This window comes from Nilaparvata lugens, chromosome 6, assembly GCF_014356525.2.
Source record: "Nilaparvata lugens isolate BPH chromosome 6, ASM1435652v1, whole genome shotgun sequence".
Taxonomy (NCBI): domain Eukaryota; kingdom Metazoa; phylum Arthropoda; class Insecta; order Hemiptera; family Delphacidae; genus Nilaparvata; species Nilaparvata lugens.
In genome coordinates, this window is record NC_052509.1 from 46224737 (window position 1) to 46242508 (window position 17772).

Consider the following 17772-nt stretch of genomic DNA (forward strand, 5'->3'; position numbering starts at 1 on the left):
AACATAAGATTTCCATGTAAAAAGTTACCATCGATAATTCTAGTGCACTCCTGTAAAGCGTACCCAGTTTGATGTTCAAACGTCTAGACCGAGCTTGGTGAAACCGGGCATAAATCGACCTCATTTACGTAGGGGAAGAAGTTTGAGCTGGCGCCTCTTTTTTCTTTCCAATATTGTAATTTTTGGGTGCAATGAATGAATATTTATAAATTATTAAATTATGCTGGTTTTTTGTTAAGTAATTTATGATTACACTTTTTAATTATAATGAATGCATTATCGTGTGACCTAGCTGGCTCAGGTCTGGTGTAACAGTTTTCAGGTCGCACCTGATCAATTCCAGGGCCTGTGACATGACCTAACGACTGTTTTAGGCAGCCGGAGCTGACGGTTAACATGACCATTATTATACATTAATTTAAAAACAGAAAACTCAGCAATATTATTATATTATTTGATAAGAATTTGGCTGACCAACCTGTAGACAAGACGCGGCAACCTGCTCCCAGAGCAACACGAGTGCCCTCAGCGCAGAGGGCAGTGCGTTCACAGTGGAGGGGGCAGAGGAGCTTGCTGCCTCCTCATCCGAATCCCTTATTGGCTGCTTCTGCTTGGCCTCGTCCGACTCCCTGATTGGCTGCTTTTGCTTGGCCTCGTCCGCTTCCCTGATTGGCTGCTTCTGCTTGGCCTCATCCGACTCTCTGATTGGCTCTAATAATAATAATAATAATAATAATAATAATAATAATAATAATAATAATAATAATAATAATAATAATAATAATAATAATAATAATAATAATAATAATAATAATAATAATAATAATAATAATAATAATAATAATAATAATAATAATAATAATAATAATAATAATAATAATAATAATAATAATAATAATAATAATAATAATAATAATAATAATAATAATAATAATAATAATAATAATAATAATAATAATAATAATAATAATAATAATAATAATAATAATAATAATAATAATAATAATAATAATAATAATAATAATAATAATAATAATAATAATAATAATAATAATAATAATAATAATAATAATAATAATAATAATAATAATAATAATAATAATAATAATAATAATAATAATAATAATAATAATAATAATAATAATAATAATAATAATAATAATAATAATAATAATAATAATAATAATAATAATAATAATAATAATAATAATAATAATAATAATAATAATAATAATAATAATAATAATAATAATAATAATAATAATAATAATAATAATAATAATAATAATAATAATAATAATAATAATAATAATAATAATAATAATAATAATAATAATAATAATAATAATAATAATAATAATAATAATAATAATAATAATAATAATAATAATAATAATAATAATAATAATAATAATAATAATAATAATAATAATAATAATAATAATAATAATAATAATAATAATAATAATAATAATAATAATAATAATAATAATAATAATAATAATAATAATAATAATAATAATAATAATAATAATAATAATAATAATAATAATAATAATAATAATAATAATAATAATAATAATAATAATAATAATAATAATAATAATAATAATAATAATAATAATAATAATAATAATAATAATAATAATAATAATAATAATAATAATAATAATAATAATAATAATAATAATAATAATAATAATAATAATAATAATAATAATAATAATAATAATAATAATAATAATAATAATAATAATAATAATAATAATAATAATAATAATAATAATAATAATAATAATAATAATAATAATAATAATAATAATAATAATAATAATAATAATAATAATAATAATAATAATAATAATAATAATAATAATAATAATAATAATAATAATAATAATAATAATAATAATAATAATAATAATAATAATTTTATTTCTCAATAAGCATTCATTACAAACACAACATTATGTTGAAAGGAAGGCCTAGGATTTAATTTATGAGTGCCTGCCAACTATACGGACACTCCTCAATCAACCAGTCCTTAGTCATTCTTTTGAACAGGCCAAGTGATTGAGCCTCCTTTAACCGGGTTGGCAACGAATTAAAAACCTTTATACTTTTATGCTCCGTACTTTGTTCATAAAATGCTGTTCGGTGCTGATTAATTCTTACAACATTTCTTGATCTGGTGAAATGATCATGAATATCAGATCCTGTTGTCCAACTGTCATGTGACTTATAAGCAAAAATAGCCAGGTTGTAAATATAAAGAGCAGGAACTGTCATGATTCTTGATGACTTGAAAATGGACCGACAAGAAAATCTATGGGGCTTCCCAAACATGATCCTAACAGTTCTCTTCTGGGCTTTGAAAACCATCAGTGCATCTCTTGAAGCACCCCAAAGCAGTATGCCATATGAGAGTAGTGACTCAAAATACCCATGGTAGGCAGCAATCACAGCATCTCTTGCCAGAACCCCAGATAATCTTGAGATAATGAAGGCTGCTGAATTGAGTTTTTTTATCAGTGATTCCACATGAACTGACCATGCCAAATTCCGGTCGACAGTCACTCCCAGGAACCCTGCCGAGGTAGAGGGCTGAACCTCCTCACCATCAATATCAAACTGAAAAGAGCCCAGCTGTGATCGCTGTATCTGGAATTCAATAAATGAGGTTTTCTTAATGTTTACCTCCAACAAGTTTGCCTTGCACCACTGAGCCACCTCACTAAGCACAGAGTCTGCAGTCAGCTGAAGTTCATCACTATTCCTAGCTGTTATTAGGAAATTTGAATCATCAGCAAAGAGAACTGATTTGGCATGATGTACATTTGCAGGGAGGTCATTAATGTAAATCAGAAACAGAAGGGGGCCCAAAATTGATCCCTGTGGGACCCCTCTCCCAACAGGACGAAGTTCAGACCTGAATTTACCATTAATGACAACACCATTATCGCCCTCTATTTCAACCATCTGGTTTCTGTTACTAAGATAAGACTCAATCATCGACAAGAAATTACCTCTAATTCCATAGTAATGAAGCTTCCTTAGGAGAATGCTGTGGTTCAGGCTGTCAAATGCCTTCTTCATATCAACGAAAAACCCCATGACCTTAACACCCTGATCCAATGATGAATAGATATCACTGATGAAACTCTCCAATGCATCTACGGTTGACATTCCAGCTCTAAAACCATATTGACACTCACTTAAAAGATTGTTATTCAGGAAGTGAGCCAGCAAGGGGTCATATATTGCTCTCTCCCATACCTTGGACAAAGAGGTCAAGTTAGCTATAGGTCGGTATTTATCCACTTCCTTCCGAGAGCCTTTTTTGAAAATTGGCTTTAGCTTAGATACCTTGAAGCAGGCGGGGAATGACCCAGAAGCACATGATCTGTTCAGAAGCTGAGTGACAGGACCACTGACACAATGGAAAAACTCATTTAGTATTTTTGAAGGAATTCCATCAGACCCACTGGACATTTTCATTTTTAGCTTCTTAGCAATAGATACAACCTCTTGCTCAGACCAAGTTGGCATCTCAGAGACAGCAGCATTACCAGGGTTAGAATTTACAAGTAAATCACAAAAAGAAGGACCGTCAAAAACCCCCAAACTGAGCCTATTATTCGATGAAACCACCCCAGCAAAGTAGTCATTGAATACTTCAGCAACTTCACAAAGTGATCCTACTGGGAGGCCATCAATCACAATTGGATACTCAGTACTCACCCTGATGGGAGTTTCCTTCCTGATTAGATTCCATACAGCCTTAGATTTGTTGTCAGCAGAAGCTATCAGTCTCTTGGAATATTCAGTCTTGAGAGAATGGATCAGCAGTCTGATGTCAGAGGATATCTTTTTGAACAACTCACGAAACAGAGTATTTTGAGGATAAGCCTTCATAAACAGTTCCAGGTCTCGCTTCCTGTTACAGAGATCCTTCAAGTAAGGATTTGACCAGGGGATCTTTGAAGTATTTCTGGGAATTCCTAACTTTCTCAAAGGAAAGGCCATTTCAAAACCCTGAACAAACATCTGGACAAAGTAATCAGTCTGAGCCTCGTGGTGAATCTCATTCAGATATATAGGTGACCAGTCACATTGACCTAAGTAGTGAGAGAATTTCAACTTGTTTTGATCAGAGAAAGATCGTTTCATTACAGCCTTGAGAGATTTCACCTGATGCAGAGGTAAAGGAACAACTATCTCCTGAGCAAAGTGATCGGACAGAGACAAGCTAATCACTCTTGACAATACAGCATCAATATATTTGACACTGATGAAACCATTATCCAACAGAGTGGAAGAGTGAGCTGTAACCCGAGTAGGCTCCCCAATCACATCCTGAAGACCATAGGCACAGAAGACTGACATCAACTCCTGCTTTGAGCTTGAGTTGCTGAGAAAGTCAACATTAAAGTCGCCAATCACAATAATTCCCTTAAATCTCTTAAAAGTTGAAGAAAGAAGCTTGTCAAGCCTGTCAACAAATGTATCCATTGAGCTGTCAGGGGATCTATAAATACAGACTATTAGAAAATCACCCTCCACAGTCACAGCCGCTGCCTCAAAGTCTGACTCGCAAACCTCTGCTAAGCTGAATTCAGAGGTCAAAAATCCACATCTTGAATATATGGCCACACCACCGCCCTTTCGTAACTCTCTGTTGAAATAGCACACAAGATTAAAATTTTCAATATTAACACTTTCACTGCCATTCAACCACGTTTCAGAGAGACATAAGAGATCAACTCTACTTAGAGATTTGTTTTCCTGCATGTTTTGAATTTGCAGAGCCAACTCTGTGTTTTTATTACGAATACTTCGAACATTATAGTGCAGGACATTTAGAGTGACTGGGCCTGACATAGAATTAGGTGAGTGACCATGGTTGCTTCCAGCCTCAGCAAGACAGTCAATCAGATTTGTGCGATCTACAAATGTTTGCAATCGCTGGTTTAATCTAAAAAATTGATTGGTCTATAAGAGATCAGAACTGGAATTTCATGAGTAGCTACCACATCCTGATCAGTACGGTCAACCACTATAGAATCAGGTGTTGCTTCAATAGAGCAATGCACACTACCATTTTCGCCAATTCTCTCATCACATTGGAAAGGACCATCATCACTAGCACGTGAGCCACTACAGAAGGTGGCATCAACTGTCACAAAGGATTGTGTCATTGTATCATGAGCACGATAGCAGCTGTCAATTAGGTCACCGCTCACTGCCAGAGAATGAGGTGTGAGAGTATCAGGTCCAACATAATTATTTCTATCAGAGACTGAATTCTCAGTTACAATTCTGAAAATTCTCTTTGCAACCATGAACTTACCTCTCCTGTTCAAATGAAGACCGTGACTAGTGTGGAGACGTCTTTCAATAGACCATAAATCTAAAATTTTTACAGAGTGCAGTCTAGACAAACACCTTATGATTCGGTTTATAGCAGCTATAGATCTATTTTCAATGGAACTCTCAAAGAGATCGTAACGGTAGGGTATGGTTGATATTATCAGATTGTTGTGTCTGTAGGTCCCAATCACCTCAACTAGTTTAGCAACAAATCTCTCCTTATCAAGATCATTAAAACCGGAGTGAATACTATTTGTGCCACTCAGAAGCACAATCCAATCATTTCGATTCAGACCTACAGTCTCATTAGGAGACAACATCCAGTTTGCAAGAGTCTCAAACTTCATCCCGGGGGCCACAGTGGAAACACAAGATATATCATACCCTCGAAGTAACCCAGTTAGAGGCTCTCTAATTCCCTTACCGTGGCTATCAGCCCAGATATGAATTTTTTGGCTCTCATAATAATTCATATCACTTACCTCTTCACTACAACATGATTTGGAAAGGCTTTTAATTTGACTTCTTGCTGAATTCATATTTTTTTGTATATCTGACAATAGTCTATTGCTAGAGTTCAATAGTGATTCAAGTTTGGAGATTCTGTGTACAAGCTTACATCTAATATCATCATAATCCATTTCATTGTCTTCACTAACCATGTTATTACTAGTTATTGCATTGTAGAAAGTATTCTTCTTAAGAAAACACTCATTAGCCTGAGTGGCCAATAGGGGAACATTATCTCTAAGAACAAACCCCTCAGCACTCTCAGTTTGAGTTCCAACATCCGTTGAAACTTTATCAGTGAGTTCCATAACTAGTTTCTCGTTCATGATTGATCGGTCAATGGCAGCATTCCATTGAATCCTCATTTGAGAATTAGCTTCACTTAATGCTTGGTTTTCGCTTAACAATCTCTCAACCAAGCTAAAGCATTTATTACACTCATATGGATTAGAATTAAGTGATGAATGAGTAGCTATAGTTGGGTCCATCATTGAATCATTACCTTCTGTATCAGAACCAACTATTTTGTTTGAGCAATTTTTATTAATTATGGGAGTAGAGCACGAACTGCCATTGAGAGAATTACTGACTGGAGGAGCATGGCTATGTAAGATTGGAAAATCAACTATTTCAGAAACATTTTTGTCAGTTTTAAGAGAGGATTTACAATTTTTATCTAAACAACGCCATTGAACCTCTCCAGCTGCCGTGTCAGATGATCTTCTAAAACTATAATTCTGGAATATTAATTTTGGGTTACCACGGTTTGTAACTCCAATTGTGAAATCTCTCATTTTTGAGGGGTATTTAATTTAACAAAATTGAAATGTAACAAATCACAACTAAAAAAAATCAGTCAAGATAAGTAATCAACAATCAGGGAAGAATGAATAATAAATATGTAATTGAATGCAATAAAGAAAAGAAAATTTAAAAATTACAATAGGCCTATTGTTTAATTTAAATCCAATTCGCAAGTACCATTATTTGAATCATGTAATAATGAGAGAATGAATGTCCAAAAGTTAGATTGAAAAGTAAACTAAAATAGTCTAAATCTATGAACTAAGAACTAAATTGTCCAAATTTATTAAGTCAGTAAGGGCAATAGATCAATAAGGTCAGTGATGAGATAAATTAGTTATATTTATTGAGAGTTCAAAAGGGCTAGTTTATTTTTATTACGAATTAATTCGTCGCAGAAAACAATGGTAAAGATTGTCACAAGTCGGTCACCGAATAAACAATGATTGTTTGCGAATCACTTCTGAGGCAGAAAGCTAATCGGCAGATAACAAGTGGGAGAGATAACAGCGAGCAGTCACGGCTACCGACGCTTCAGTAGTCAGTAGGGAGTCGCTCACCTGCAGCGATACTGTATCCGAGGAGCAGTCTCTTTCGTAATTCGGCACTAAGATGTAAGAAGTTCGTTGATACTGGCGTATCTTTCAATACCAGAGGATTGTAGCACAAAGTCTTTCATGTACAGTGAGCATCCTCTCCGTAGTGGCAAGCTAGGTATTGCGGGAGGCAGAATTCCAAGAGAATTTTTGAATTGTCAGGTTGAATGCAATACGATCAAAGTCCAAAATAAGCTTGAATGCAGCAATAATTGTAGAATTCTTACCAAGAAACTGAGGTTATGAAAAATGAAACAAGTTCCTGATAACTATTTCAACACAATTACTCACGGAGCCATGCACCCAGACAAGTCTCGCCTTTCAATAAATGACCCCAACTCATAATTCACAGGTATTTGTGCATATTAATTGATTAATTTCACGAAAACCAATCAGAGAAGGTTTTTCAAAAAGAAAACTTCTCTCATTGGTTCTCGTAAAATTAATCAGAATTAGAATTTAGCCGGCTTTTGTGCAACCGGCACATAATATCATAAATATTGTTATTTTTGTTGATAAACTGATTAGGCCTTAGGATTTTGATCTGTTGAATATAGAATAGAATTTATTGTTTCTCATAAACAACAGTGCAATATTACAAGAAAAACCAAAACAAAGATATTAATTTATAAGCCAAATTTATCAAATGCTATCAATGGCTCAAAAAATATAACAATGTAAGAATACAAAGAAATATTTCTCATTCAAACATCGCCATATGAAATCATAATAATAAAACCAAAAGTCATTAGCCACATTTTCCAACTACTTATGCTGAAAAAAATAATATTAAAAATTAAAAATTCATATTTCATATTCATATGGTTGATAACTTCATATATCTGACGATGTGACGATAAGCAGGTATTTTTGTGAATACTGCTGACAATTCCATTTTTTTTCCGTACAATATACTATTTTGTTTGCGTCTCTTCAACACTCTATTGTCTATTTTTAATGGAGATGATGGGTGACCTGTGAATGTGTCGGGTGACGACGAGGGCGCCGTGCTTGGGCAGGGCGGGGTGGAACTTGAGGAATGCGGCGCAGGCCATGGCGTCATGCACGACTCCCTCGTGCCACAGCAGAGCGGCGAATGTCGCCCGCACGCTCTCCGCCACCGACGGACGCATCGCCTCCTTCACCGGCTCTCTGCAACGCAAACACACCCCCATCATCTCACACAATACAAACGATTCAAAATGTCACAATGTATCAAATCAGTTAATAAACCTTTTTAAATTCCAAAAGTTCTATTTAAAAATGTATTCAATTGATAAAGAGAGAGATAAAATCAAATTTTATTTTATCCAATTCACAGTATTTACAAATTATAAGCAAAATAATAAAAATATCACCGAGCTCAATGGAATAAATTCATCCTAATTATGACCAGTAATTAAAACTTTCCCTTGAAAAATGTTCAAAGGATTTTCAACTTTAGGCTGCGTTACACCGGAGTTAATAACAAAAGTTTTCAACACTTTAGTTATCAACTGATGTTAATTACAAAAGACATTAACATAATGTTAAGCTGCGTTTACACCGGAGTCAATAACACGAGTTATTGACAAAAGTTCAACTGACTGAATCAACGAAAATTTATCTTAACAAAAGTTAATAACTCGTGTTTTTAACAGAAAATTCCATGTTATTATCAAGATTTATGTTATACATCGAGAGTCGGTAAAGATCAAAGGAAATGTCTTATGTTATTAACAAAAGTCAATAGCCTCTTTTAGCGCATTAACTTTTGTTAATAACAGGTTCCTATCTTCCCCGCAACCCCCTCGTCCAGCATCCTACTACTCGGAGCGCGCCAGTATTCCCTACCAACTACAGCTGCAGACGAAACACGTGACAAAGTTATTAACTTTTGTTGATAACAAAACTAGCAGCCAAAAGAAAATGTTATCAACATATTTTAATGACTCATGTTATTAACATCAGGTAATAACAAAAATGTTAAAAACTTTTGTTACCAACTCCGGTGTAAACGCAGTTTCACAATATGATAAAACATATATGACTATAAAATAAACAAACAGAAATTTTTTTCTCAAACGTTCCCTTACACAAATTATGATACAATAATAGATTTTGAGCTGAATTTAAGATTTTCAAATTGATTTATACAGTTTTTGCCTAGTGTGTTCGAGAAAAGAGGACAGAGAAGATAGATAGCTCATAGTATATGTTCCAAATTTCACTGTTAACTCAAGTTGATAGTCCTAGTAGTTATTTTTCATGAAGCCATGTAGCGCTGGTAGTCTCTCATACCATGCCGTTATTACACTCTCACCCGGCCAAATCAAAATCAAATTTATTGCCTTACGAAATATGTTTACAATATTAGAATGCAGAATGTAGAAGTAGAATGTAAAATTACAAAACAGTAGGCTAATAGTAGACAGTAGTCCACAGTAATCAGCTTGATATAAAAATGGCTTGAGAATTGGAAAAAAATTAACTATTTATACCGTGGGATATCTTTTTTATAGTATGTTTTCTCTATGGTACGGACTAAGTAAGAACCTGGGCGCATGCGTTGTCGCAGGCGGCTGGTGCGCTCGCGACGGCAGCGGCGCGGTTTGGGCAGCGGAGGGAGGTGAAGCTTGTCGCTTGGAGCGAGGCTTGCGACCTGCCTTGGGCGACAGACCACCTCCGCCACCAGTGGTGCTTGTCACCGCTGTGGAGCCGCTTCCGATGCTGAAGTTTGTCGCAGTGGTTGTCGTTGTCGTTGTCGCAGTGGAGCCGAAGTGTCGGTCGGGCGACGTCTGCGTGCCGGCCTGTTTAGAGCTGCAGCTGCTGGGGGGCGACGGCGACGGGTCACGTGTCAGACTGCTCACGTGTGCACTCGTGTCGCTTTGGGTCGAGCCTGAAACTGGGCCAACATTACTTTCATAACAACTTACATTAAATAGAGAATATCTTCCAGAGTTCGTCAAAATAAAACGTACTATAATCATGTGATTGTACGTTTTCTTCAATACTACTTTTATTCTTCTTCAACACTACTATCTTTAATAATTTGTCTTTACTCAATTAAGCTGGATTCCCACATATTGGTGACCGGTACAGTTGAAATGTTATTTCTTTAATTGTAATTGTACTATTCAAACTCTCTCGGCCGTGCTGAGTAGGAATAGTCCAATAAGAACTCGTGGAAATTATATTTTCTCTGTGCCGGTCACTTTCACTGTCACCGATATTTGGAAATCCAGCTTTAATTGGGATTTTGAGACAATTAGTTGGGTTTATGACATGATATTGTAATATTCAATGATTCCATAGTAATGTTTAATAAAAGAAGCCCTTTCATGAGATTCACTTTATATAGCACATACCTTGTATTTTACTCTTCACAATCCAATTTATAAGATAAATTGTATATCACACTACTTTCTTAGAACTTTGGGTGTGAATAATGATATTTCCAAAAACGGTAATATTTATAAAACTAGAGAACTACGAATTATGTAATTAAGATACTAATAGTCTCTGTTTTACAACTCCATATTATTATAATTTTAAATGTTTAACAAATGAATATCAAAAACAAATATGATGAGCCCCTATCAGTTCCGTATGGGGCTCCAAAAATACAATAAATGATTGACATAAGGAATAATAAAACTACCTTCCAGGTATGTATTTATTTGCCAAAAACATTATATGAGAAAACTTACAATAATTTCAATTTTACAGTACATTGAAATCCAACAAGTTTTTTACAATAGAATAAAATAAATATTACCTGTTAGCACAGCCGGCAAGGAAAACCTGAGCGCCTGATGCGAGTTCAAAATTAAAAATAAACTTCAAAATTTGTGGAGAAAAATAAAAATAAAATAATAGTAACTTCGGTTATACCACGGAGTACAATATATTATATCCTATTATATATTCTGTGGTTTTACATATATAGAGTAAAACTGATACAAAATGAGAAAAATATTTAAAAAAGAAGCAAGAAGCAGATATTATTGATATATTGAAAGGTGGAATGTTCCTTCAGTGAAAATCATACAACCTTAAGTTACGATGCTTTAAATTAGGCTTTAAGGCTAAGCCGAGTCGCCAATACTGTATGTTCTCAATGTTATCAAGTTCAAGTTGCTGGAAATGATTTTGCTTACCCAATGGTGATAGAGGAATGCTCCTTGGGGAGGTGGCTGGAGGGGGACTGCTGCTATGGCTGTCGCCCAGAGCACGATTTCGCATCGACCCAACGCCAACTCCTTCAAAATACAAACACTATGATTTTATAGTCGTCAACAAAGACAATTATTTTCCAAAAACCATGATAAATACAGAAAGATTCATCTATAAAAATATTCCACAGTCTGTTTATAGGTAAATGAAGCCTATTTAATCCTCAAAATTGAAAAAAAAATTAAATATGTGAACGTTTGACTAATAGCTGACGAAGTTTATAGACAATTTGTAATGCGAGTGTACTTTAAATATTCAATAGAATTTAAGGATGTGAAAGATGCGTTGATGCAGTACATTATCATTTAAACAAGACACAAACACTGTTATTTCGGAATCATAAATGTTTTTAATAATGGTAAATTTAATTTATTTGTAGGTTTTTGTGAGATATATTGAAAAAAATACAAAACAGTGTACTGTAAAAGAAAATTCAGACGGTATTACGAGAAGAGTTTTCTAAATACCGTTAATGAGAAATTCATTGGTATTTCAAAGATAGGGTGGTCTACCTTTTAAAGCTAAATTATATTCTTCTTGAGCTACATAATTTATTACGTTTATTCATGCTATGTTTTTTCCTAATACAAATTTATGTCAATGAATGATTTTTATCAGCAACTTGAAAAAACTAGCATTTTATTATACGTCATTCATGAGCATACTGAAACACTGTGTTATGGACAGAGTTACTATATTGATGAGAAAAGGTTATACTTTCAAATGAGAATGCATTGAAGTGAATGAGCTTTGATGGTTATTTACAATGATTCAGAATTTACAACATGCAATCGAGCTTTTCTTGTTACTGAATTCAGAGAGCAAGTGCGATTGAAATAGTCTTAATTGTTTTTTTAACTCAAATGACGCGTACAAGGACCAAAAAATTCGAGTTGGTGAATATTATTGAAGACAATAAGGTATTTTAATTGAAGAAGCTGGCAGAATTATTTGAAAAATTACTCAATTTTGACTACTTTATAATAATAATATTGCATATTCTCACAGTACAGGCATAGATGCAAAGGCCTAATAATTGGAATAATGATTATTCAAGTGACAAGAAAATGTTAGAACAAAAAATATATTTCTAGTTTTGAGCCACCTTCCATGAATTAAAAATTGAAAAGCATTTAACGAATTTCAATTTTTCTATTTATCTAATTTTAGTCTTTATGATTACAGTGATCAAGTATTCTAATATATCAATGACAAACAAATTAATTTTTACTAATAGCAGTTCCAAAAATCTACTACTATATCTAATTATCAAATTCCTATTGGAATGTATACAAATGAAAACTTCCTAAACATAAATCGATCAAGTAATAGGGAGTACTGAATCCCATGGGTAATCCTAAATTATGCAGACTGGAAAAATAATATCTCAAGTGCCAAAATTTATTATTTTTAATATGTAAATAGCAGAAAATTAAAGTTTTGAAGGTTGCAGCAAATACCTTGATTCCAACTTCTTGAAGTGTTAGCTATTAAAATAAAGGCAGAAATAAACAAACCGTTTTCTAGGTTTGCTTTTGGTAATATCGCTTCAAATTTTTCCATATTGGAAAGAATAAAATTCATCCCAAATTTGAATTGCTCCCAAATATCTTGGTAGTAGAACGTTAGAAAAAAACACTCTTGACCATCAAATTTAAAACTACTTATCATTGAAGATTTAGAAACTTTCACTTTTGAAAAAGTACACCAGCACTCGCGATTAACGACCAAAAATCATAGTATTAGGTGAAAATCAATTGCACAAGAAAAACAATAACATGGCAAAAGTAATTCAGATGCTTTCAACAATGTTTTCATAAATTATGAAAATTATTAAGACTAACCATTTCCTTTGCATTTCTAATCAATTCTACAACTATCACTAATTATTATTTCACTATTTTCACATATCACTATTCTCACTCTTATTCTCAAATGTGATTGAAGAATCGTAATAACAGAAACACTTATAATGAACTCTTAAAAAAATTTATTCTGAGCATCAACTTAATTCACATGAATTATATTTCCCTATTAAACACGATAAGAATTATTCATTTTTATGCCTTGCTGTCTCATTTAAAAAAATTTAATTGATCAATTTGAAATTGAGTTCCGTTACTAGATTGAAAGTAGGTGAATCAATTATTCAAAATGTTCTTCTTAATTCTTATTATATATTGAAATATTCATGGAAATCAAGTGATCACTTCTTCAGTAGATGTGATCAGTAAAATAGAACCAAACAAATGGTTGACATAGGGGGAGGCATCAGGGTTCAATTCTATCAATATTTCAACTCTAAAAACTCAATTTTACAACTCTATTGCAAATCAGTTTTAGAGAATATCTCCAACTGCAATCCTCTTTGGGGGATTTCTCTAAACAATAATTATAATTGGGAATTAGGAGAAATTATTCTGGTCTTTTGTAAATTTCAATGATCAATTATTATTAACAATACAGATACATTCCTCTATTATATTCCACGCCATTAGACTAGCATTAATATAATAATTTATCATTTTATATTAGAATTTCTTCTGTTCTTTTTTAGATTTTTATGATCAATAATTATTATTAACAATACAGAGACATTCTTCTGTTATATTCCACGCCATCTGTGGACTAGCATTAATGTAATAATTTATCATATTCTATTTAAATTAATGTATTTTGTGTTAATAATTCAATCTATGTAATTTTCATAATTTATATTGTTATGTAATGTGGAAAAATAAATTGATATGATTTGATAATGGGCGATATGAATAAAGTTGAGCATTTGCTCATACTTCTAAAATATGGAGCATTTGCTTCATTTTCTATGAATAAACGTGAGCAAAACCTTTTGCTCATGCTCATCAGAAAAATAGTTTGAGCAATTGCTCAAAATTAAAAGCTTATACTCAAAATTGTATGAATAAACTAGAGCATTTCCTCAACTTTTGAAGCATTTATGCTTCAAAAAAGGTGAGTCTAGTCTAAAGCAGCTTATCACCTTTTGCTCATAGTAAATGACTCAACTAATTCGTATGAGGAAGAGGAAACTATACCAGATACGATCACAACCAATAGTTGAGAACTATAAAACTCTTTTTAGATTCAAGCATGATACATATCACCATTATTTCACGCTATTATTTCAAAATTCTAAACTCAACTAACCTAAAACTCAATTCATAAATAGAAAACAGAGCAGACGACGCAAACACAAGCGGTGTCTCCCTACTTGCATATTTAGCGCTAACGGCTTACGTGAGCTATAAAAACAAAGTAAGTCCACAAAAGCGAATCAGCTGATGAAAACCCTTTGAAATACGTGACCATTTGCTCCAGAGTTCAGGAGTATAAGGTAAAGCTTATTCATATAAAAATGAGCAAATGCTTATGCTTCTACCTAATGCTCATGAGCAAAACCTTATGCTCCATGCTCTTGCTCATGAGCATTTGCTCTGGTTTTATTCATATGGGTCATTGAGTTTTGACAGTATAAAATCGGAATACAGAGAAATTCTTCTGTTCTCTTGTAGATTTCACTAAATAATTTATTATCATTGGCAATGAGGTGACATTCTTCTGCTAAATGAAGTGTTGACGGTGTAAAGGCTTACCAGGGATAGGAACAGGACTGGAACTGCGGGGGGATGCCCGCCGGGGAGAGTCGGGGGGAGTGACGCCATTGCCGTTGGCTCGACTCTCTCCGATCGCTCGCACCAGCTCCTTCACTGACACACCCATCAGCTCGGGAGGCACGTCTCTACACATCGACAATAACAAAATCAAATAATTACATAATATGAAATCAGTATATATTTCATCATAACATAATAAAATGGTTAGTATGATTAATTAGTATGAAACATGAATTATATTATCCACTTTTATTTTTTAAGTATCGAAACGCGAAACACAATAGTATAACAAGTAATATTTTACTTTTACACTTGAAAATGACTCTTGAAGAATTGAAACTTTAATAAGAGTAAACTGAATTGTGTTGTAGTAGTGCTGTAATAAAATAAAAGGGTACTTGATGTATTCAATTTATTGTGTTTTGAAGAATTATATATTTTCTTAATATTATATCAATCATGGATAATAATGATTACACTATATATAATATATAATATTTGGACAATTTGAAACTAAATTAGGAAATTGAAAAAGTTTTGGGCAATAGCCTGTTTTTTCTTTTCCGATCATTGTATTGTTTGTGATAACCTAATAAATAAATATCATATCATTATAGACTGGCTAGTAACTTATTAATTAGTATAAATTTTATATTATATCTTAATATTAAAAAAAAATTGATATTAGAGATAATAAAGATCATATCAAACATCAAACTAAATGAACACATTGTCTGATCGTAATATGACAAATGAAGAAAAATGTGCTTTCTAATCTGGTGTTCAGTGGGATTTGAAAAAGAGCAAACACTCAGAGACATATTATTTATCCACAGTGAAAATATCAGACATTAGAAGGTATTCAAAGTTAGGGTTCAGAGTAACTTATTGAATGCCAATTTAAGACTTGAAATTTTCATTAAGATGTCAGAAAATTAGAAATCGTGGAATATGATTTTATAATATACTTTTTGAAGTGAAAATTTCTTGTAAAATAGCTGGTAGAATGAAGTGCAAGTCATTAATGTGATTCTAAATAGAATGAAACTTGAAATGCCCACCTATTCAATGCGATTCGTTTCTCCTCCGGTTTCAACCATTTATTAACTGGCGTTGAAGATCTCTCTCCTAGACATAGAAAATTCGAGATATATTATTATGCGTATCGTCATGATTTATGATAGAATAAAAAGATCTGAACTCAATGAATCAGATCTACTTAACAAATTAGTGTTTATAGAAGCTTTATAGGAATTCAAATATTCACAGAAGAGACATAAAGTACATTAACATGTTTTGGAAAAGACATTACGGTATAATTGACTAGGTATTAATTATACACAGAAAATTATACCAAGTCTTTGCAGTGTATTTATGATTTTTTTGTTGTTTTTGTCCATGTTGATAAATCAATCTTCTGTTTTTTATTTATCTTCTTTTCACTGATAAATTCTATTACCTTGAACTTTCAAGTAAAAAATGTGAGATTCACACTATTAAACTCCCAAGTGAAAGCATACTAACGTAAACGTTATTTTTAATGAAAAAGTTCAACTCAATCAAAAATCTATAGTAAATACATCATATTCAAATGCATCTGACAATGCTTCCGCGTTGCAGTGAAGGTGAAATCCATAAGATCCTGAAAATGTCAAACTTGTAGCACGATTATCTTGGGAGCATATTATGCTAACCTATTTACGGGATTTCACTCAATTAACAAGAAAACACACTTTAAATCAACCTCACAAATCGACATTTTTAAATTATCTCCGATCTATAAAAATCCTGAAAATTACTTGGTTTACTGAAAATTCTCCAGTTCAATTTTAATAAGACATGAAGCTCTTGTGGGAATGATTAGCATGATGTAATGTACCTGCAGCATGAGAAGTAGAGCCGAAAACAAATGGATTCGTATTAGAGCTGGATGTTGAGGTAGGAAGGGGTACAGGACTGCCCGGAGCTGACGAGAAGTCAAATCCTTTTTTGGCCGGACTCTCACTTCTCTGTGGAGGTCTGCTACTCTCCGCTTGAACATCTGCAATAACTTACAGTTTAATCCAAGTTTAAAAATGTCACAAACAATACACAATATACATATACAAAACTTGAAGAAGGTTCCTCACATGGGCAAAGCCTGTGTGCGAGGAACGAGTTCTCTACATTTACATAGACTCTTAAATATGACAATGATACAATACAATTGAAAAACAAAACAATTCCAACCTATAATAAGCATTAAACAATAACATAATATCAAAACAAAAGAAACAGAGCAATAATAATTATTAATTACAAGATAAATTACTTACAGACGTAAAATGATAATTAATGGTATTAGGATACTACAAGAGATTAATCCTAAAAGAGACATCCCAGACAGACTCAAAACCCCTCAACACACCGTACACATTAAATTTCGTATAAATCCATTTGAACTTCCCTATTCCCATGTTTTATTTTCATTTTTATTCATATTATATATGGGCCTACTATTATAATAGGCCTACAAGACGTTTCAAATTGTCCCTGCTACCAGATTTCAACTTTTTTCTTTTTGTCTATTTGATTTTTTCCTTCAAAAAAGTGATGATATATTATGCACTGTAAAACATGTAAGTTATGTACATGCAGATATA

The 17772-nt window shown here is 32.6% G+C and overlaps 1 protein-coding gene across 1 annotated transcript in view; it reads right to left on the reverse strand.

Moving 5' to 3' along the window:
• LOC111048490 (E3 ubiquitin-protein ligase MYCBP2) overlaps positions 1–17772 on the reverse strand; it is a 287490-nt gene that overhangs the window by 62264 nt on the left and 207454 nt on the right. The window contains 9 exon segments of the mRNA XM_039431468.1: positions 479–711; positions 2940–4675; positions 8256–8432; positions 9816–10164; positions 11420–11521; positions 12956–12982; positions 15110–15255; positions 16192–16258; positions 17010–17171. Coding sequence (XP_039287402.1) covers positions 479–711; positions 2940–4675; positions 8256–8432; positions 9816–10164; positions 11420–11521; positions 12956–12982; positions 15110–15255; positions 16192–16258; positions 17010–17171 — 2999 coding nt within the window.